This window comes from Colletes gigas, unplaced genomic scaffold, assembly GCF_013123115.1.
Source record: "Colletes gigas isolate AHSC1104 unplaced genomic scaffold, ASM1312311v1 Colletes_gigas_Sc00015, whole genome shotgun sequence".
Taxonomy (NCBI): domain Eukaryota; kingdom Metazoa; phylum Arthropoda; class Insecta; order Hymenoptera; family Colletidae; genus Colletes; species Colletes gigas.
This window is the reverse complement of record NW_025106644.1, coordinates 2,251,809-2,273,520: the sequence shown is the minus strand read 5'-3', so window position 1 is coordinate 2,273,520 and position 21,712 is coordinate 2,251,809. Positions and strand designations below refer to the sequence as shown.

General features: G+C 42.5%; 4 protein-coding genes across 8 annotated transcripts in view; 2 read left to right on the top strand and 2 right to left on the bottom strand.

Moving 5' to 3' along the window:
- Positions 1-27: 27 nt before the first annotated feature.
- On the bottom strand, positions 28-2,844 carry LOC122400011 (carnitine O-palmitoyltransferase 2, mitochondrial). The gene is made up of 7 exons (XM_043401170.1): positions 2,659-2,844; positions 2,556-2,596; positions 1,929-2,487; positions 1,320-1,853; positions 773-1,262; positions 500-692; positions 28-403 (listed from the first exon to the last, which is right to left on the bottom strand). The coding sequence occupies exons 1-7, from the start codon at positions 2,710-2,712 to the stop codon at positions 277-279; spliced, it is 1,998 nt and encodes a 665-aa protein (XP_043257105.1). The 5' UTR covers positions 2,713-2,844; the 3' UTR covers positions 28-276.
- A 389-nt stretch (positions 2,845-3,233) lies between these two features.
- Positions 3,234-7,303, top strand: LOC122400012 (mesoderm induction early response protein 1). Of its 4 annotated transcripts, none has more exons than XM_043401172.1 (6): positions 3,234-3,569; positions 3,650-3,774; positions 3,991-4,126; positions 4,373-5,443; positions 5,512-5,639; positions 5,858-7,303. In XM_043401172.1, exons 2-6 carry the CDS (start codon positions 3,731-3,733, stop codon positions 6,474-6,476), a joined length of 1,998 nt encoding a protein of 665 aa, XP_043257107.1. In that variant the 5' UTR covers positions 3,234-3,569; positions 3,650-3,730; the 3' UTR covers positions 6,477-7,303. The 4 variants fall into 4 exon arrangements, with proteins under 4 accessions (XP_043257107.1, XP_043257108.1, XP_043257106.1 ...); XM_043401173.1 differs by having other exon boundaries at positions 3,234-3,574; positions 5,861-7,303; XM_043401171.1 differs by having other exon boundaries at positions 3,234-3,574.
- A 7-nt stretch (positions 7,304-7,310) lies between these two features.
- On the bottom strand, positions 7,311-13,700 carry LOC122400010 (nucleoporin Nup188). Its single transcript, XM_043401168.1, has 5 exons — positions 13,569-13,700; positions 13,237-13,447; positions 12,699-13,163; positions 12,504-12,628; positions 7,311-12,439 (listed from the first exon to the last, which is right to left on the bottom strand). Exons 1-5 carry the CDS (start codon positions 13,595-13,597, stop codon positions 7,564-7,566), a joined length of 5,706 nt encoding a protein of 1,901 aa, XP_043257103.1. The 5' UTR covers positions 13,598-13,700; the 3' UTR covers positions 7,311-7,563.
- A 3,703-nt stretch (positions 13,701-17,403) lies between these two features.
- LOC122400008 (cysteine-rich motor neuron 1 protein) overlaps positions 17,404-21,712 on the top strand; it is a 653,650-nt gene continuing 649,341 nt past the window's right edge. For both annotated transcript variants that reach the window (XM_043401167.1, XM_043401166.1), the window contains exons 1-2: positions 17,404-17,552; positions 18,909-19,224. In XM_043401167.1, coding sequence (XP_043257102.1) covers positions 19,079-19,224 — 146 coding nt within the window. In that variant the 5' untranslated portion in view covers positions 17,404-17,552; positions 18,909-19,078. The remainder of the gene's footprint in view (positions 17,553-18,908; positions 19,225-21,712) is intronic.

The following is a 21,712-nucleotide window of genomic DNA, read 5'->3' as shown; positions in this document are numbered from 1 at the left end:
GAGTAATATTATGTTATACTTATTTTTATGTGTAAAATATAGTACGTATAATCTTATTTATCAGCGGAATTCATTTAACGACACAAGATGAAGAAAATAGTTCTTTATTCATTTGACAATAATAAAAAAAGGTTTTCAAACGGCATTATATAAAAATTCACGATTGTATATGTAATTAACAGTGATAAAGGTTCTTATAAATGTGTAACGTATGTTCAACGAACTTGAATACAATAGTAATTGAATATCAATTACAAATATTTGATAGCGTTATTGTCAATGGGCCAATACCTGATTAATATTTTTAAACGCCTCTTCCAGACACTTTACGTACTCGCTAGAATTGCAATGGTTGTTATAACTCGTCACCACAGATCCCAGTCTCTTATCTTGAATCATGTATCTGAACATTAGTTGAATGTTGTAGATAAAGTTACTTTATACGTTAGCTTGTTGCAGGCGATATGTTTATATAAACAATAAAGGAAGTGTGTCTCACCCGATTCCATATCCATTGTTTACTACTGGCCCAAATCCACCAGCAATTACGGCTGGACTCGAAAGAGTGGAAGTGGATAAGATATTATTGTTTATATCATTGTACGCTGGATCCTGAAAAATAGCTGGTTTAGGGGAATCTGATTGTTCCCAAATCTTTTTCAATGCGAACAAATGTCTATCGAATCCTTGGCCTGTAAATGTAAAAAGAAGTTGTTAATTTCGATTCTTGACGATTAAGCATAACACCGGATGAGTTATAGATTATAATTACCCATAGCAGCTTCTTTGGTGAGCGTGTTATGAACGTTGCTGCAATTAATTATTAACCGTTTCAATTCCGACTTGGACAATTTGTTACTTTTCCGAGCCATAGCTTCGCACGTTATTTTCGTTTCCATCGTACAGGGCCTAATAGTCTCCGTTCGACCATGCTTAAACGCGGCTGTGCTACAAGATTCGTACGAAGGCACCATACAATTGTCCTGATAGTACAGAGCTAACTGGAAAGCCAATTGCATAATCGCATCAGGACTTACGCCAAAGTTCTTACACTCGCCTTTACCAAATTTCTCGAATATCATATGATCGATACTCAGTCGTTTCGTCCATTCCTCGTATTTCTTCGTTTGCGTATCAACAATATTTTTAAGTTTATCGTCTACGATAAATTCGAGTCGTTCGACATCCACTGTTCCTTTTCGAACGTAATCAGCCTCGTTAGGATGAAATCTTGGTTGTTTGGATATATCGTCTTTTATATCCTGGAAAAATAATGCCAATCAAATGTCACGATTATTCTGCTCAAAATTCTTACGTACATTAAAGAATCGTAGAATGGCTACTCCGTCTCCCCACGAGTGTTCAAAATTTATTCCAGCATGCCCGTCTTGCGAGACAATTAGAGAGAATGATTTGTCGAACCATCTGTTTGTTCCGTCTGCATGGAGGAATGTCTTAACTAATTCATTGTAATCTTCTCCGTTACATGCATCGTCCAGTATCATCATAAATGCAGCGGAGTCTATTTTCTGCAGAAGGTCTCGGTTACCAACTTCTGATAAACGAGCTCTGGTATTAGCCCATAGATTACGTTCCGCAGTTGTAAGTATTCCGATAGGGCTTTTACTGGCTGGTCTTTGGTCGTTTAATATAGATTTCACACAAGCTGCTATTGTCTTTGGGTCGTAAATATAGCCATTCTCATCCAACACATCGAAAGAGTAGAAATGTCCTTTCCTCATTACGATTATGTGCCGAGCAGATGTATTTTGATAAATTTCGTCCTTTTCTACTTTTGGTATCCTCGTTGTGTTAAACAAGTTATGATATTGAGACATGTCCAAAGGATAAGCCTGTAATAATTATTAATTTCAAGACAAGTATATCGTCTCGTGATGAACAAAGATCTAACGTATCTATTATCTTACGTTGAATAAGTAAGCTCCGTACCAACTGATTTGGGACGGCAGTAGTCTCGTAACAGTACGAAATAAATCAGTATCTGATTTTTTGGGATTCAGGTGAAACACTTCTGGCGGCAGAATGCCCTCTTTTAACGATTTCATGAATCTCAACGACGATACAATAAGATTCGTAGCTTTCACTAACTGTGCGTTATATATTGCTTTGTCCTCTGGCGCAAAAACTATGAATGGATTGTAATTGATGGGTAAAGGCTTACGATCTCTTAAATACATATCGAACCACCATTCGCTGATATAGCTAGTCTGACGATTCTTAGCGTCTTTCTCGATAAGCTTTTTGTGTAAATCAACACCGCTCGTTTCAAGAAATTCATTCACGTAAGACGTAGTTTTTTCTAATTGTTCGTTGGATAATAAAGGTATCTGCGCGTTTAGATATCTTCTGCACGTATCCTGTAGTTTGGGAATAGGCAAACGCGGCAGAGATCGTTGGAAATGCATTGTGGGAGTTTTACTTCTTTTAATATATTGGTACTCTTCATCCTTTTGCGTGGCTGTGTTTCTATAATAAAGACAAATATTTACAAAGAAAAATATTTCTGTTTATACATGCCAATTACGAAAATTTACCTTATCGCTTGAAAAACTAACAGCACTTTTCTATTATCAGTCTGAAAGATTAACGCATTATTGAAATAACATATTAAATGTAAAAGTACCGCAATATATTTACCAGTTCCCTTTTAAAATAATTATTTCTCACTGGTAAAGAGAACATATTGCACATATAAAATATTATTCTTTATTATACAGTATTTCATAAAATACAATAATTCGAGCAACACTGAATCGTACAAAAGTAAAAATTTTTCAAACTTATATTACTATCGTTAATTTCAATAGAAAGTATAATGAACTACTGTGCGTTACATTATTAACAAGAAGCGTTATATATATATATACATACATATATGTACATAAGCATCACATAATTAAATATTCTTAACGCACGTTTACATTTCTGTTATAAATATTTAAACGTGTTCGCAATATAATTTAAATATATATATATATACATATTAATGCATATATTTACACGATTTGAGTATTAAAAATTAATTCAAAATTTGTGCTACGCAAAGGTGGATTCACAACGAATCAATTTGGGAAAACCTGTTTCACGGCCAATGGTAAAACGCTCCCTAGAAGATTTTGAGCGATCGTGATTGGTCGACAGGATGATTCCGTGTCTTTCCCGCTTTTTAGAGTGCTGCAGGAGTGTAACGATACATTCGATGAATATAAATAATGAATCGTGTGTGTTTCGACTTGTTTCCTCAAAGTTTATAACAAACGTGTGCCATCGCCATTGATACGGACCGAAAATGCGTTTCTCGTCCGTTAAAACTGTGCCTTAAAAAAAAATATGTTGGATGTATTGCGAAGCGTTTCCGTTTGAAAGATTCAACACTCTTTGTGAATATGTACGATATCGAAACGAAAGGTTTTCAGTGAGGTGTAGTGTATATTCCGTACAGCATGAAGTGACAGCAACGAAAGACTTTTAGACGTACTTAATATCGTTTATCGAAATATGAATTATCACTGTGACCATAAACTCAGTACGAGTCATACGAATTTAAGGTTAGGTATGCGTCATAAATTCCATATTACATCTTCCCGTTCCGTTACGTTGATTACATGAAACAACATATACAATGCAGGTAGTTTAAGGACAACCTACTACATCGTTCTAATGGTGTACGTCGCTCTGTGCATATATTAGATACATAATTCTAATATAAATGCGATATGTTACCACGTCAGTTACTTCAAAAGATATAAACATGTTAGTAAATATGAATCTTGATATTTTTATTGTTAATCGCTGCTTAACACTTTATCGACCGGTAGCCTATTAATCGAGTTTACGATTGCCGATGCTTATCTACCGATAGCCTATTAATAGGTTTTTGGTTGACGACGGTTTTCGTCCACTCGACCACTACTGGTAGATAAAGTGTTAAAAGAAGAAATGCATCATTAAGTATTTAACGTTTTACAGGGCAGATCGAGATTATGATATGGGCCCAGCGACGGAAATGATGGTAAATGATTTTGACGATGAACGGACTTTAGACGAAGAAGAAGCTTTAGAAGGTAGTGAAGATTCTCACAACGAGTTGTCCAACTTGCAAAAGGTATAATTCTACGGTTTCTGAGTTAAATTAATATATATACGATGTTCACTTTGTAACAAGATTCTGATCCCAACTATTCTAGGATCAAGCCTGTGAAATGAAAAAATCAAGCCCATAAATAATTACAATTATGATAAGTTTCTACAACACTTTGGACTCAAAGTGCGTTCTCGTAGTGAGATTCGTATGCCTAGTCTATTTGCTACATCCGGCTTGGTGATCATTTGCGTTCTTGTCTTCTTTCAGGAAGGTGATATGCCACTAAAAGACCTACTAGCAATGTACGGATACGGGGATCCGTCTACGGAAAATTCAAACAGTTCGGATCGGTTGTTAATTCCATCCGGGAGCGGCGACCCGGAAGTCGAGGGACAGTATTCGGATAAGGGTGACAATGACGCGGACGACGACGACGACGACGACGAGGCGGACGCGACTAGTAACGAGCCAGATCTCAAACAATTTTATACAGAAATGTTGGTGAAAGGGAAGGACTCGACGTCGTTGGTGTCGGGATCGGCGATAAAAGGGGGCGGTGCTGGTAGCGTGGTCGCTGGTGACAATAGCAGACGGCACCGTATCCACGATGACGACGACGACGACGAGGAGGTAGAAGGCGAGGAGTGTTCCATGATGGATGGCTGTAGCAACAATGAAAACGCGAGGACGACCGCAACGATAGGGAGCACCGTCGCCGCGAAGTGCAGCGGCATGACTGGACACGGAGGCTGTACGACGGACGACAATACCGTCACTGGTGTAGAGGGCAGTGTCGGAGGCGGCACAGCGGACGGTGGCGAAGATGGAATAGTTAGCGGTAGTATAGTTAGCGGTACCTCAAGATTATTGCGAAGCGTTTCGCGACCACAGAGCGAGGAGGAAGAGGACGACTGTGATTACAGCCCGGACGAAGAGGAATGGAAAAAGACAATTATGGTTGGTAACGATTACCAAGCTGCTATACCAGAAGGTCTTTGTCGTTACGACGATGCATTGCCATACGAGAACGAGGACAAGATGTTATGGGACCCTAGCCATATACCCGAGGAAGAAACCGAAGAATTCTTGGAACGGGCACAGTTGCCAGCTGTGAAGGGCGGTGCTCTGCCTACGGGGTCCCATATCAGAGACGACGAACAAGCGCTGTATCTGTTGCTGCAGTGTGGCTATAATCTTGAAGAAGCGCTGAGAAGGCGTAGAATGAACGTTGTACCGCCTACTGATGCAGTTAGCCTCTGGTCGGAAGAGGAGTGCCACAACTTCGAGTCCGGGTTACGAACTTATGGGAAAGACTTTCATCTGATACAGAAGAACAAGGTACGTACCTTGACTCGTCTCGAGAAACGAAAAATTATTTTGATTCATTGTTGTTGTTCTTGTTACAGGTTAGGACGCGCTCTGTCGGCGAATTAGTGCAATTTTATTACCTGTGGAAGAAAACGGAACGTCACGATATATTCACGTACAAGGCCCGTCTGGAGAAGAAGAAGTACGCGTTGCATCCTGGCATCACGTGAGTATTTTCTCTATCCATCGATAGGGGCATCGTTCTCATAAACGAAGTTGTTCATTTTATTTAAATTATTACAACACATGTCGTATTTTTATCTTCTTTCGCGGCTTAAATAGATGGATTACTTTCGTTCGAGTCGCACAGTCTCTCTTTCATTTGCATTTTCCAACGTGTCGTGATTGAAAACTTGAAGTATGACAAGACCATTGAATCGTAAGCAGGGACTATATGGACCGATTCCTGGAGGAGCAGGAGGGTGTGCGCGATCGCAGCAGCTCGCCGAATGTTCATTGTTTGTTGTACGGTGACGCCAAGCGGCAACGGTCGACCGCTAGTGCTGTGAATAACGACGAATCGAAATCCACGGAACCGTGGGACAGTGGCGCCGTCGATCCGTTGGCGGATCTGAACGGACCAACGCCACCGCCGCCGCCGCCACCGCCCCCTCCTCCACCGCCGCCCACGCCAATCATCGCCAGCGGATCGCCATCAGGATTGGTCTCCACCACTTTGACGACGCCTGCGTACTGTACCTCGTCGACTCGACAGTCCGACTGCTCCCCGGCCGACTCTGCCTGTCCCAATCCTCACGCGTGGTCGAACCTGGCCTCTCGAGGCCACTCTACCTCCTCCATCGTGACGACGATCACCATCAACGCCACGGCGAACACCGCGCCGACGGTCACCGCTGTTGGTACCGCCAACACGGTGACCACCAGCTCCGTCGTCAGTTCCGTTACCTCGAATAATTTCTACCATTCGCGGGCGACGTCGAGAACCAACGACACCCACGATTCACCGTCGCCGGAGAACATTTTACCTCATTTGCCCCCTTAGCGTCAAACGCGACCTTCGGGTTCGCAGCCTGGAAGGCGTCAAATGTCACTGCGCGGCGCGTTCAGCTCGTCGCTAGCGCCATCGCTATCGTCGTAACATATAACGTTCGTTGATATCACGAATTCTATATTTTTATACTGTATCGTAGTAACGACTATCGATCGCGTCAGCGAAAAATGTACGTTCTCGCGCGTAACGAACACAAAGAGGTATTAAAGCTATGTCGATCAACCGAGAAGGACGGAAAAAAAAAAAAAAAAAATAAAAAAAAGGAAACGAACAGTTTGACGGTGAGTGGAACTTGGACGCGAATTACCGTAGCTTTTTCCATTCTCTGCTTTCTACTTTCCGGTAACTGTGTCCGTCGTTGTCCGTAGATTAAGTTTGCGAGAGGAACACACGAGTTTAAATTATTAACATCGATTCGCGTTCTCGGATCTATAAATATTTAAGTGTTGAACGATCGTGATCGCAGAATTGTAGCGCCGTGCGCGAACACACGTAGGATGAACGTAAACGTTGTTCTGTCGCTGGTACTAAATGTACAGAAAAAATCCAGTTCCGCAACGCGGGTTACGCGAATCCGACGAAATGAGACATGATTGAATTAAACTAAATTCGCTGAGAACTTGTTCTTTTTTTTTTTATTTGCGAGAATGCACGAAACGGTGATCGTTAAAATTTTTTTTGGTGATTTGGCGCCAGTGGTTCTCCTCGACCTTTGTAAAGCCTCATGGCACCGAGGGCGAAGAGTCGCTGCGTTTTATACACATTTCGAAATTTCTCCCTCGATTTATTCTTTTTATCAAACTTTTTTTATCCTTTATACGAGCACAAGAAGGTTATAATAAAAATCGTTACTTTATTACGAATTCCAACGTACACCGAATAATTATAAAAAAACTTTGTTTCTTTTGTACACTGCCAAATTTCTCCTTTCGTTTATTCTTAACACATTACCGACCGATAGCCTATTAATCAACTTCTTTACCGACCAACGCTTACCGACCGATAGCCGATTAATCAACCGCTACCGGTCGGTAAAGTGTTAATTTAACACGTAATTCGTCCTATTTTGTAACCGTCGCTATCGATACTGTATCAAGTCCAAGGACTCCACGACAGCCTTCAGCAGCTTGCCCATCAGCGGTAGAAATTGTACGCTGCTGACGTTGGTCGTGAACCGTCCGGTAGTGAAAATGTCCTCCTCGAGTGCCTCTCTGTGCGATTCTTTCAATCTGGCTGGTAAAATATTGTAACTGGGATCGACCGACTGATCTATCGTCCTGACGCTCTTTGTATCCGCGCTGATCAACGATCCTTTCACTGGCCAGTTGTCAGGCGTGCCTCGGTGCTCGAGGAAATCGAAGAAAACTCCCAGTTCCGTGATCGTTTCCCGCGCTATCAGCTGACGGTCTCTGAGAGCGATCCTCGGGCTCCTGACGCCCTCTAGGGCTTGGCACAATATCAACACGAGATTGATTTCAAGCGCCAGCCTCGTGTTGTTCTCGTCCATAGATTCGAACCAAGGATCGCTGAACTTCTGATATTTGGTAATAACAGGGCTGCTGCCGCTTTTCCCAGTGATCGATCCACCTCCTTTGGTGACGTGTCTACCACTGGTCAAGGCTGTTGCTCTGGACAGTATAGTGTTCTCGCAAATGAGAGGATCGTAAGGCCTTCTGACCAACCTGGGGCTGCTCAACAGCGGCACAGTCACGTCCAGGCCGCTGACGTACGCAAGAAAGTCCCCAGCCACGTTGGAGGACCTAGAAGCCGAGCCGGAAGCGGCGTGGATCATCCTCCTGAGATCCTTGCTCGTGTGCATCCTTCTGTCTTCAGGAGTGGCGTGTTCCCATTCCCTCTTGGCGGAATCCGTCTTGTCGTTCTGGCCAACGAAGGACACCGACGAGGAGCTCACTGGCTGAGACCTGGAGTGAAGAGCCTGCGTGAACAGCTGCGTGGAGCTGATGATGGTGCCGTACGTCAACCGTGGACCGGAGATTATGCTCATCTGTGGCGGTCCAAAGTTCATCTCCGCCATGGGGGTGTACCAGAAGTCCTGGGTGTATATAGTGTCCACCAGGGTGTTCAGTCTGGGCGAGAAGTAAACGAAACTGAGCGCGCAGGTCGTGTTTATGATGATCAGCTTGTTCACCAGCAGCTTCAGCTCGTCGCTCGGTGAACGTTTGTCGCAGGACTCGAGCTCCTCCGCGCTCTCCATGCTGATACCGTCGATGATGAACTTGAGGATCCGCGGGCGCAGCAGCAGGTTCACGGTGTTGTCGTACGCCAGGTACATGCACTTGATCAGTGTCTCGCATATGCTCTTCTGTATCGAGTTCCAAACGTACGGCAGCGTGGCCATGATGTTGATGAGCGCAACCAAGGATTGTACCAGATCAGCAGCTAAAAGGTCCGCAGTGTGTCTGAGCAACGTCGACGCGACCATCAACTGGTGCTCGTGGGAGTCAAGAAACATGACAATAGATTTTATATAGACTGTGGGTGTTTCTCTGGTCACTAATCCAGTGAGGAACTCCAAACCTAGGGTGTAGAGCGGCCACCAATCCTGGCAACGCCACTTCCCGTTGGTGCAGTCGTCGTACAAGGAGTCCAGCATGCTGTTGCCGATGTCAGCGGGTGGAATCAGGCTCAGCCACAGCTTTGCAATGTCGTTCTCGTTGATAGGGTGGAGGGTGTACGGGGAACGGACGATCAGGTTGAGCAGGTTGAGCGCCGCTGTGCTGAATCTCAGATAAGGATACTTCTGCAAGGTGATGCCGATGCAGGCCATCAGCTCGGGTATCATTTGCCGTAGCTGCACGCATCCTGACTTGCGCTGCTGCTTCGACAGCGAGCTGCGCTCCACGTAGGACCGCAACAGTTGCGTGACCATGCAGACAGCCAAAGTGGCGGGCAAACTCTCGCGAATTCCACGGAGGGTCTCCGCGTTCATCTCATCGGCGTTCTTCTGGGCCGTCACGCTACCGATCGTCCCCTTCTCGTCCACCGTGCGTTCTATCGGCTGCTGTTGCTTCCGTTTCTCGAACTGAACGGCTGCCTCCCTCAGTTGCTCCAACTCGCTGGCTGCGATTGTGCAGGAGTGCGCCAGAAGGTACTCGAGGCTCGTTGCGTCCTCGCGCAACGTCTTCTTCACGCACTGCACGCAACCAAGGAGCAAAGACATCAGCGTCTGACGCAACGACTTCCCGTAGCTGCGGTAGGCCTGGCCGATCTCCTGCATCAGCTGCGTCAAGCCTGTCTTGAAGATCCTCGAGTCGTCTACGCATATCTGCTTCCAAGAGGTGATGCAACGCAGGGACAGAGACGCTAGCAACATCGTGATCTTTCTGCTACCAAGGTCGTGGGACTGTTTCACCCGTTCCAACAGCGAGCCTAGAGAGTGCTGCGTTATCAGCTGCGCCTGGATCACGTTCACCGGATAGTTGGTCGCGATCCTTTCATCGGTCAGCGTGACGATGAAATTGTACCAGGATTCCAGATTACTTTCGTACTGGGAATGCAGGATACTAGTGTCCTGTTTCTCGTAATTCAACGACCTGTCGCCTTCGGAATGCACATCCTCCAGTATGTAGATCGCCAGCTTCTTCCAATAATCTTTCGACTTGTCCAGAAATTTTCTCAGGTTCATGGAGAAGTCGTCTTCCAGCACGGAACTCTTGAACAGCTCCAGGGTGATTATGTCTAACAGGTGAGAGTAACCCTTAGCGCCCGGCACTAGATCTCTGAAAAGAGGTGCAAACAAATGAGTCCAGAACTTCTCTCGTTTGCGAAAGAAATTGACTAGAATTTCGTTCCTGTGGTACCACATCGCTCTCAGCAACGCCATCGTGCTATTATACAACTTGTCGCACACGATGTCCCCCTTCTCGTAAATCCGGTTCAAGTATTTCACCAAGAACTGTCTGCACCCTTCCGTGAAGAACTCCTCGACCGATCTAGGGAAGATCCGTTTGCATTCTGCCGGGTGCACGATGTTGAAGAGAGCCTCCGTCAGGCCTGGTTGCTTCTCCAGGCAAACAGCGACCAACTCGAGGATGGCGACTTTAACATCCGCCACGCAAGTTGGCGACATGAGTCCTCTACGGGACGCGAAGGTTTCTCTGATAGCTGTACCGTCCATGCCCATGCAGACGAGGAGAGACATGGAAGATCCTTCAGCAAACTTCTTCAGCAGCCTGACAGCCATGGCTTGCAACGGTGGACTGAACCAGACATAGAGATAGTTAACGATCGTGGGCACTATTAAGAGACCATTGGGCACACGAGGCGAAGAATACAAGGCAGCTTCCAACGGAGATCTGTCTCCTGTCTCCAGTCCCAATGATTTCCTGAAGATCAGCAATCTATTCACCACAGATAGAGCCAGCTGTACACTCTTGATCGCCTTGAACCCTTTACCGCGGATCCAATCAGTTTCAGCCATCATTTTATTGTGCAGTGTACGTTCACCCGTGCGGATCAGCTTCAGCAACGCGTGCCTTGGCTCCAGATACAATAAACTATACGCGACCACCAGCTGCAATTCATTCCGTATGTCTTCTTTCGGTAGACTAGACTCGAGAGCTCTGTGAAGACAGAACATGCTCTTCAACCATAGATCGGTCCTCTCCGCGTCCGAATCGAAGTACCAAGAATCCAATTTAGGCAGAACACCTTGCAACAAGAACACCATTCCTGGAATCTCAACCGTGTACAAAGCTTCCTCGTTGTACTTCCTGATCAAGTACTTCGACAGGATATCCAAGTACGCGTTCAAAATTGGATAGGAATGGGCGATCGTTTCGATGGAGGACAGCCAGGACGCGATTATACCGCCGTCGAACGAAACGGCTTCCGCGAAGTCCAACGTCTTCTGGTAACGGTTGTTGAACCTTGGATAAACGCCTGCGCGCATCCTTGAGAGTATCTCTTCAGGATACTCTAGAACGAGCTCGGATGAAATACTGATGCACGCTGCAACGATTTTGTATATGTACATCTTGTCCTCGGGTAATACTGGATAGGAGAATCTGTTGATGATCTCGAAGCTTAGCTCCGTTGGTATGACCATACTTTGAGGTATCCCTATATATTTGGCTAGAGTTTTCAGTAACTTCAACCCTTGCGATACGATCTCGGGCAAGTTTTTGGTCATCTCGCTGATATTCGTGATCCCACCTCCAGCTTGAGAGAAGAGCTGCTCTATCTTGTAGTGCAAGGCGTCCCAGTAGCACGCTTTCTGCCGAAATATCACCACCTCGCGGTCGCTGGACATGCGTATATTCTCGCGCAGAGAATCTTCAGCTATCGCGTACGAGTTTTTATGGATCATACACTCTTGCTCGTACGGTTTGAAGGGTTTATTGTGGTCCCTCTGTCGCGGTACCTCCAGCGTCAGCGACTGGAGATTGTCCAGCTCCGCCGCGATTTTTTCAGCACTCGCTTCAGACGCGCTCGCCAAACCGATCGCAATGTTCGTCAGTGGCTCGAATTCGTACGGGAATTGTTCAGCCGCGAACTTGTAGATCAACCATAAACCGTCGTCCCGTTCCTCCCAAAATCGCGCCGCCGTTTTGGGGAACTGAATCGTGGCGGCAACAGCATCGAAGATACCGTTCAGTACGCTGAGTTTTTCTTCGTCCACGAACGCACACACCAAGGTAAGGAGGTTGTACACGCTGCTGTGCACGACTTCCGCGTAATGAGTCTTTTCGCAGATCATTTCGGTGTTCATTAAATCCTGCAAGTAATGGAAGACGTTGAGTTGTATGGCTTTGATACCGAACGGTTTGAATCGGTTTAACGTGTCCATATTTTCCGGATCGATGGCGTAATTTGCCAACATCCACGACAGAAACAGTGGGCTGTCTTGCGGGTAACTGTCGCGGATGCATTTGTGCTCGAAGGTTTCTTGCATGCTGTTTCTAACGCTTCGTATCCAATCTTCCATGTCGACACTGAGAAACAAAATATTAACGTTAAAATTCTGATTAATTTTAGGTTACGGTGCAAAATACTCACTGTTTTCTGACGTCCAATGCTACCAAAAATAGAGCCGCTTGACTGTGCTGTATTTCTTTGATTTTCTTTGCAATTGCTTTCTTGTCCTCGTGACTTTTTGTGCTTGCCAAGCGCCTTGGTTCCCCCTGTAAAATAATCGAATTTATTTAATAACAGTACTGTAACGCAGACTTATTCTTCTAGTACGTTACCAACCCCGATGCTTTCGTAAAATTTCAAAAATTCGCTGTCCGCAATATGTATATCATGAATGATGACCGTTAATATGTGAAGTAATTCTCGCATTTCAACAAGGCTGCTGTTATATAACCTGTGCAAATACTCCTCCGTACATAGTTGGGATCTAACAGGTGGGTTCACCGTCTTCAATGTTTCTATTTGTTTCTGAATGGATTCCAACAACGTTCCGAATAGAACGCTATCGAAAAACTTGGCGAATTCCTTTTGGTAACGGTGTTCGTTGTCTTTATATTCGACCATAAGTTTTAGGCATTTTATCAGGGTCATTCTTTCGGAATAGTAAAAGTTCCATATATCGTTGATCAACACTTTCATGGAAGTATAATCCACAAGCTGAGACGCGAACGTTTCTGTGCAATTGCGATATTCGTACTTTATGAAATTACAAACTAGGTCCCACGTAATCGTAGCGTCCAGATTCTAGAAAAACAGGAAAACAATTCTGACAATATTTAAATAAAAAAAGTAGTGAAAAGCTTTTCGTAATACGTACCAGAAGAGGAGCAAGTTTACTAATTAGTTCGTACATTCGAGGCGAAGGATCGTTCTTGGGTATATTTTGCAGCGACGCTTCTGTGTACGGTTTAAAATATAGAAGACCTTCCTTGAGGAGTTTTGTTTCCTTTTTAATTTCATCTTCGACGAGCTGTCTCTCGCACCGGCATACCGTATCCGATATTAAGAACCACAATTCCTTACAGTAACTGAATTAAAAATAATGTTTAGACGATGACAGTCATTGTACAAACAGGGTCAATTCTTAAAGAACCATAAAAGCTGTATTCCTTTTCATTAAGACGGCAAAACAAGGTAATATTTACTTACGGCAGACTTTCTACAGCGGGTGCTTCCATTTCACGTACATTGATTTATCTTAATAATAAGAAATATACTATGATTCTCTTACGAGATAATTAAAATATCTTAAACTCTAATGGAACTGCATTTAAACATTACATATCTGTTCTATTAATAGATGTTAACAATTTACTGTAAACATTGACCAGTACGTAACCTCAAATACACCGTTGAAAGTACTGCCGCGTATTATCGCGCGTGCAATTTTCAATTGAATTGAAAACCGGTCACAAAATTATTATGGCGCCTATGTAGTCGGTTTCTGATTGGTCGGATTCTTTAGGCGGAAGTGACTCTGAAGTTAGCCGGGAAGCCGGAAGTTGGCCATACTGTCGTTCACTTCCCGCCAGGACCTCGCGCGCTACGCACGCTTTGTAATTCAGAGCCGCTCGAAAGAGGAATATTTAAGCAAAAATTAAGCAAATCCCGTTTCCCTCCACGAATTCAGGTTGTTCAACTCGAGAAACAAGTCCCCAGCGTGAGTATTCGCTTTCGTTTGCATTCTTTTGCAATGTAGAACGTTTTATATTCGAACGCGTCCAGCGAACACGAAACGCTTTACAAAAATGCAATTATCTACGTTAAATTTGCAATCGTAAGGTCATTAGGGATGTCTTAGTTTACAGTTTGAAAGAAGAAAGTAATATTATACGTTCTTTTACGGGTCTAAAGCATAATACGTAACAAATTTTGAACGATTTAAATTGTTCGTTTCTCTTCCGTAAATCAACGATAAAAACATCTGTTTCGCGTTACAGATACAAAAAATAAACTATCCATGTTATAGCTGGAAGCTTTGACAACGAATATATTCGCATAAATGCTTTCGTTGGGTGTGCTGGGCATACGATTTCTACGGATACGAATTTCCCATCCGCCATGTTCGAAACCTTCACGAAGCGTCATTGCGCAGACTCCCTACCCAGCCAATCATATTACAGAACGCTTCGACACTTCGAAATGTCTAACCTTCGTGCAACGAGGTGCATAACAAAAAAGTAAGTTCTTTTAATTTCTCTACGACAGTAAAATGTTTAAATATTTCACGATTCCGAGGAATAAATTACTAGTTATTAAATGCGTACGAGTGTCTTTGGAAATGAATTCTATACAAGCAATATTTGTACATAACAGCTCGCGCGAGTTGCTCTGAAATATTCTGTCGCGTTTCAATTTTAAAATGTATTATGAATTTAAGAAATAAATTATTAGTTGTTAAATGCTCATTGTTGCGCTTTGGAGATGAATTAAGGCACATCCTTTTATATTTCATTTTAATGTTGGATGTATTTAAAATATATATAATTATAAATATATTAGAATATGTATGTAGAATAAGATTTTTAATTTTTAATTTATACAAGAAGGAAATTGTAATCGAGAAAGATTAAATTCTTTTTTAATGGTTTTTTCTAGATGGATGAATATAAATGTTGGAATTTGGGGGGGGGATAGGAGTATTATCGTTTTATCGATGGACAAACACAATGTCCTTCCACGAGAAGAAGGCACAGCGTGTTTACATCCCCACTCTTGCTGCAGCACGCTGATTGGCTGACTCCTGACAACAGGAGTGGGGAGGGATGTAAACACGTTGTGCCTTCTTCTCGCGAAAGAATGGCATATCCATCGAGCGAGGACGTTTCGTAGACATTAGGACAAATTGCGTTTTGCGACGCGCATAGAGGAAAAATTGTTTTTGAGAGTGCAAGATGGAAAGGGTGAGCGCATCTGTGTGAACGATACCCGGGTACATTTGTTAGAGTTAGTGGGCTGCAATTGGCTATAAGAACGCTGGCAACTAGATGGTTCATCCACGGGATATTCCAGGTCGACGTTAGACCATCCAATTTTTCTTTTTATACGAGCTTCTTATCCATCAAAACAAGCCGGTAATTTTGCTCCTCCCGGCCGAGAAATTTCTCTAGTAGGTTCTAGCGTGCATCGCGTTTATCATAGTAAACTTTTAAGGCGTTCGTCGATCATAACAAAAATATAAAAAAAAAAAAATTTATCAAAGGTATCTTATTTTGCACAATGTGCCTAAATTCGATTGCAAATTCAATTACACAACCACCTCGATATATAAAAAATTATAACGCAAACAATAAGTGATTGTACTTTGAAATGGCCAAGAGGCGCCATTTTGTACTTTTTTGCGCGGCCAATTCTATTGCAATCTATTACCAGGCTCCCAATAAAATCTCGATTGGTCTTTTTTGTTTCAGCCGATGAGCTTAGGACGTCTGGCAGAGGGTCGTCACGCACCCCTTTGCGGTCGAGAGCATCTTCCCCTTCGATCACCGGGAGGATGGCCACCGACCAGGTTATTTGCTCGTTACAAACACGCAGCGGCGACCGGAACGAGGAACAAGTCAAAAGTAATATTTCATAATTACTTGTTAGTAACCCTACATTACGCGTAGATGATGATCCGGTAATTTGGGGAATTATTTAGATGTTACTGGTCCTCGACTTGGAAGTCCCGTGGCAGGAATGCGAGAAAAGTAGAGGGGGTACACCAATTCCCACGTACACATTGAATTCTGGTTCGCTATTCGTCGCGGCAGTTGCACACGCACCTGGACTGCCTGAGAGCAAGGGAGCAAGATAGACAGATGGACCCCTCTTGCCCCTGTGCACAGTAGTCCGCACCACGACTGTAGTCATTGTCTGCCAAAGGGCGCTTACGGGTCACATTCAGGGTTAGGTTGTTTACGTTTGGCGACTCGTCTCCTTGGTCAGAGCGTAGATCAAGTTTGGCCACGTGTCCCTCGCTTCGTCTTCTCTCGAATAAAACACACCTTCTCGAAGGTTCGAGACCGTTCCAGAACGCGGCATAATTACAAAGGTGTCGGTAGCCTTTGCTGAAGTCTAGCGCGCTGCTCACAATGGACAACCCAACGGCGACATTGAAAGCATTCCTAGAATCTTAGAGTATAGTGCAGAGATTTGTGCAGCTTTAAAATTAAAGTTAAAGCCAAAGGTAACATTTATTTTCTTTAAAAAGAAGCAACAACTGACTTGCCCATTTGATGGTCAAATAGAGAAAGAAAAAATAGTAGGTACACTGGATAAAATATTTTGTTATATTCTCTGTATTTTACACGTGGTTGCACGATTAATAGACTCATATTTTATCTCAGATCATCCTGTTTCGATGTTGCAACCACTGGGAAAGATTTTAATGGGGGATTCTAGGGGCCAAAATAAAACGAAAATCAGGAATACTAATTTGTTGATGGAGGCTTCGTTAAAATAGTTATCAACAATTGCGTATCTACAGGCGCAACTGTTAATAACTTTTTAACGAAGCCTCAAACGAAAAATTGATATTCCTGATTTTCGTATTATTTTGGCCCCAACAATCCCCCATTAAAATTTTTTCCAGGTCTGAACACCCTCTATAGTCAAATGACTAATGTACCCATATTTCATCTTTCAGATCATCCGCGATGTTACTACCGTAAAGGAGCTTCGAGGAATAATGGGAGATGCTACCAGTTGAAGGCTGATGTTTCGTATAATCAAAGCACATACCGCTGTGTTTTTGTTTATGCACGAGGAACAAGGACCGTGTAAATTAAGTCCGCCGTGGGTTCTCGAACGACAGAAACTAATCAGGGGTTGGACGAGTTACGCAGTTCGCCCTGGCACAATAATCGCAGGTAAAAGAAACGGCCCGCGGGGGAAAGAAGGCAGGCAGACGCGTCAGGGCGCCGACGCGGGGCGTCGAGGCGGTCGACGCCGCGTCGTAGACGCTGATCGTCGACCAGTGCACGTTCGTCTTGAACATCGAGCGCGTCGCGTGCTGGTCGTCGCCGGGATACGTTTGTGGTACCGTGTCCGCGATGTTGCTGCGAGCGTGAGGGAGATACAGCGCGCAGGGGACGAAGGAAAAACGCGCTTCCATCGGGGATTACTATGCGATCCTACGCAACGAATATTCTCGTAAATATTCCCATACATCCGTCAGGATCGTTTCATCCTGCTCCGTTCGCGGATAGTTACACTCTAAAACCGTATTCATCTATGAAACCCTACCCCTGTGTTAGGATCCTCGAGTAAAAAGAAATAAAATCGTTTTCAGTGAACGACCAACCTGCTGCCTCTCTTCCTGCGATCGGGATCAAGTTTTTAATCACACGATGCACCCAGGACCGAAGATGTGTTGAACAGTGGTGTCAGGAGTATCTCTGATCGAGGCAAGAAGCGAGGCAATAAGTCGGTGAATTCGTGGGGGACGACAGCGTGGACGTAGCCGGCGTGCAATTCGTCGCGTTATAGCTCACCCCGTTCCGCGTGCCCATCGCGATTCTTGTTACCGGTGGATGCATCCATCGGGAAATATAACCGCGGTATCGAAACGGCGCGCGCGAAAACGGCATCGAGGTCCTCGAAATCCGACCGCGGCTAGGGTTGCATGCGGCACTGCGGCTGTTTCGCCGAGTTCGCGGCCTACCCTTGTAATTTAACCGCTGCAACGAGACCCGGCGAACTTTCTGACGGCGGTGATTCCCCCCTGTCGACGCGATTTATCGACCCGACCGGTTTGGGAACCGCGATCGACGCCGATTTCTTTTCGTCCATACTTGGTTCGTTTCTGTTGTTTGTAATTGCAATTATCCGGGGTGGTAAAGAAGGATCCTAGGAATCCGTACTCTGTTCCTCACGCGATTGTAACTTGTAACTAGTTGTTCGAAGGTTGTTGAAACTTTTCTTGCGGAGGGAAACTTCCGTTTAGTTTAGACTGTTGTAAAATTGATTGCGTCCAAAGTGCTCGGGATATGGACTATCATTGCAGGGAGAAACGAAGCAACTTTTACTAGCAACCCTTATATACGTTTGCAACTTGCAAGTTGCTCGAGTACGTCGTTGAGTGGAAACTGCCTTATGAAAGGAATCCTCGCGTTGTTCCTCTGTTATAGACTTGTAAAATTGTTTCCCCTAGATACACAGATTTGTTCTACGACTCCAGTAGTCAGTTCTCAATATTATTGTCCTTTTGAAACTACTGTTAAATATTTTAATCGACCTGAAGTCAAATGTAACGTATTTTACAGCTTCAGTAGCCCAGTTGATGGATAAGATTTCCCCCTAAAGCTACTTGAGTTTAGCAAAAACGACGTTCCGTTGTGTTTGTTGATGGTCGAGGGATCTCTGTATATTCCTAGACCGTCGCGTTCGCGAGTCTCGTGCTTGGTACGAATTCGAGGAACGTTCGGTTCGCGGAACCCGATGGAAGGTCGCTTATCGCCGTAGTGTAACCCGAACGCGAAAAGTGAGAGCACGTGTCGCGGTGTGCAGGTGGTGAATCGGAGCTGAGAGGATGCACAGTGCTGCGAGTCCCCCCGCGACGAACTGAGCGTTTCGGTGGACGTTCTCGCGGCGTTAAAAACACCCGCGAGTCACGCAGAGGGCAGTGAATATATAAAACCGTGTTGTGCGTGGCGGAGGATCGAAACGGTGGAGGAAAAATGAGGGCCTCGTTGCTGTTGCTGGGAGGCATCGTTGTGCTCTCGATCGCGGTCGCGAGGGCTCTTTCGTGTGTGTGCTCGCACCTCGAGTGCGACATTCTCACCGACGAGGATTGCCCCGGGGGCCTCACCTTGGACCCCTGCAAGTAAGTCGGTCTTACTTCTCAGCGATCCGTGACCTGGAATATGAATTTCCATGAAAATGACACGTCGTAAGGCAGAGAGTATCGAAACGAAGGGGTAAACTGTTTTTCTGGCGATCGTTGCCGCCATTTTTTATGTTTTAGTAATTGTCTACGGTGGTCACTGTTGGGTGAATTTTATTTTTAGGCAATGTTTAGCTGGATAGCCATTTGAAAAATTCTGTTAGTGATTTAATATTTGTTGTTTGTTAGTTGTGAATTTCTTGGAATTTTTTGGATGCATTATTAGAAATTTCCGCCATTTTTTATGTTTTAGTAAGTATCTACGGTGGTCACTGTTGGGTGAATTTTATTTTTAGCCAAAATTTATCTGCATAACCATCTAAAAAATTGAATTAGTGATTGAAAATTTGTTATTTGTTAGTTGTGAATTTTTAAGAATTTTTAGGATGCATCATTACGAATTTCCGCCATTTTTTATGTTTTGTCAATTATCTACAGTAGCCATAGTTGAATAAATTTGATTTTTAGCCAAAGTTTATCTGGATGATCACCTAAAAAAATCTCTTTATAATTTAAAATTTTTGTTATTTGTTAGTTGTGAATTTTTAGGATGCATTATTAGAAATTTCCGCCATTTTTTATAATTTACCAATTATCTACGGTGGCCACAGTCGGGTAAATTTTATTTTTGGCCAAAATTTATCTGCATAACCATCTAAAAAATTGAATTAGTGATTGAAAATTTGTTATTTGTTAGTTGTGAATTTTTAAGAATTTTTAGGATGCATCATTACGAATTTCCGCCATTTTTTATGTTTTGTCAATTATCTACAGTAGCCATAGTTGAATAAATTTGATTTTTAGCCAAAGTTTATCTGGATGATCATCTAAAAAAATCTCTTTATAATTTAAAATTTTTGTTATTTGTTAGTTGTGAATTTTTAGGATGCATTATTAGAAATTTCCGCCATTTTTTATAATTTACCAATTATCTACGGTGGCCACAGTCGGGTAAATTTTATTTTTAGCCAAAATTTATCTGCATAACCTTCTAAAAAATTGAATTAGTGAATGAAAATTTGTTATTTGTTAGTTGTGAATTTTTAAGAATTTTTAGGATGCATTATTACGAATTTCCGCCATTTTTTATGTTTTATCAATTATCTACAGTAACCATAGTTGAATAAATTTGATTTTTAGCCAAAGTTTATCTGGATGATCACCTAAAAAAATCTCTTTATAATTTAAAATTTTTGTTATTTATTAGTTGTGAATTTTTAGGATGCATTATTAGAAATTTCCGCCATTTTTTATAATTTACCAATTATCTACGGTGGCCACAGTCGGGTAAATTTTATTTTTGGCCAAAATTTATCTGCATAACCATCTAAAAAATTGAATTAGTGATTGAAAATTTGTTATTTGTTAGTTGTGAATTTTTAAGAATTTTTAGGATGCATTATTAGGAATTTCCGCCATTTTTTATGTTTTGTCAATTATCTACAGTAGCCATAGTTGAATAAATTTGATTTTTAGCCAAAGTTTATCTGGATGATCATCTAAAAAAATCTCTTTATAATTTAAAATTTTTGTTATTTGTTAGTTGTGAATTTTTAGGATGCATTATTAGAAATTTCCGCCATTTTTTATAATTTACCAATTATCTACGGTGGCCACAGTCGGGTAAATTTTATTTTTAGCCAAAATTTATCTGCATAACCTTCTAAAAAATTGAATTAGTGATTGAAAATTTGTTATTTGTTAGTTGTGAATTTTTAAGAATTTTTAGGATGCATTATTAGGAATTTCCGCCATTTTTTATGTTTTGTCAATTATCTACAGTAGCCATAGTTGAATAAATTTGATTTTTAGCCAAAGTTTATCTGGATGATCACCTAAAAAAATCTCTTTATAATTTAAAATTTTTGTTATTTATTAGTTGTGAATTTTTAGGATGCATTATTAGAAATTTCCGCCATTTTTTATAATTTACCAATTATCTACGGTGGCCACAGTCGGGTAAATTTTATTTTTGGCCAAAATTTATCTGCATAACCATCTAAAAAATTGAATTAGTGATTGAAAATTTGTTATTTGTTAGTTGTGAATTTTTAAGAATTTTTAGGATGCATTATTAGGAATTTCCGCCATTTTTTATGTTTTGTCAATTATCTATAGTAGCCATAGTTGAATAAATTTGATTTTTAGCCAAAGTTTATCTGGATGATCACCTAAAAAAATCTCTTTATAATTTAAAATTTTTGTTATTTGTTAGTTGTGAATTTTTAGGATGCATTATTAGAAATTTCCGCCATTTTTTATAATTTACCAATTATCTACGGTGGCCACAGTCGGGTAAATTTTATTTTTGGCCAAAATTTATCTGCATAACCATCTAAAAAATTGAATTAGTGATTGAAAATTTGTTATTTGTTAGTTGTGAATTTTTAAGAATTTTTAGGATGCATCATTACGAATTTCCGCCATT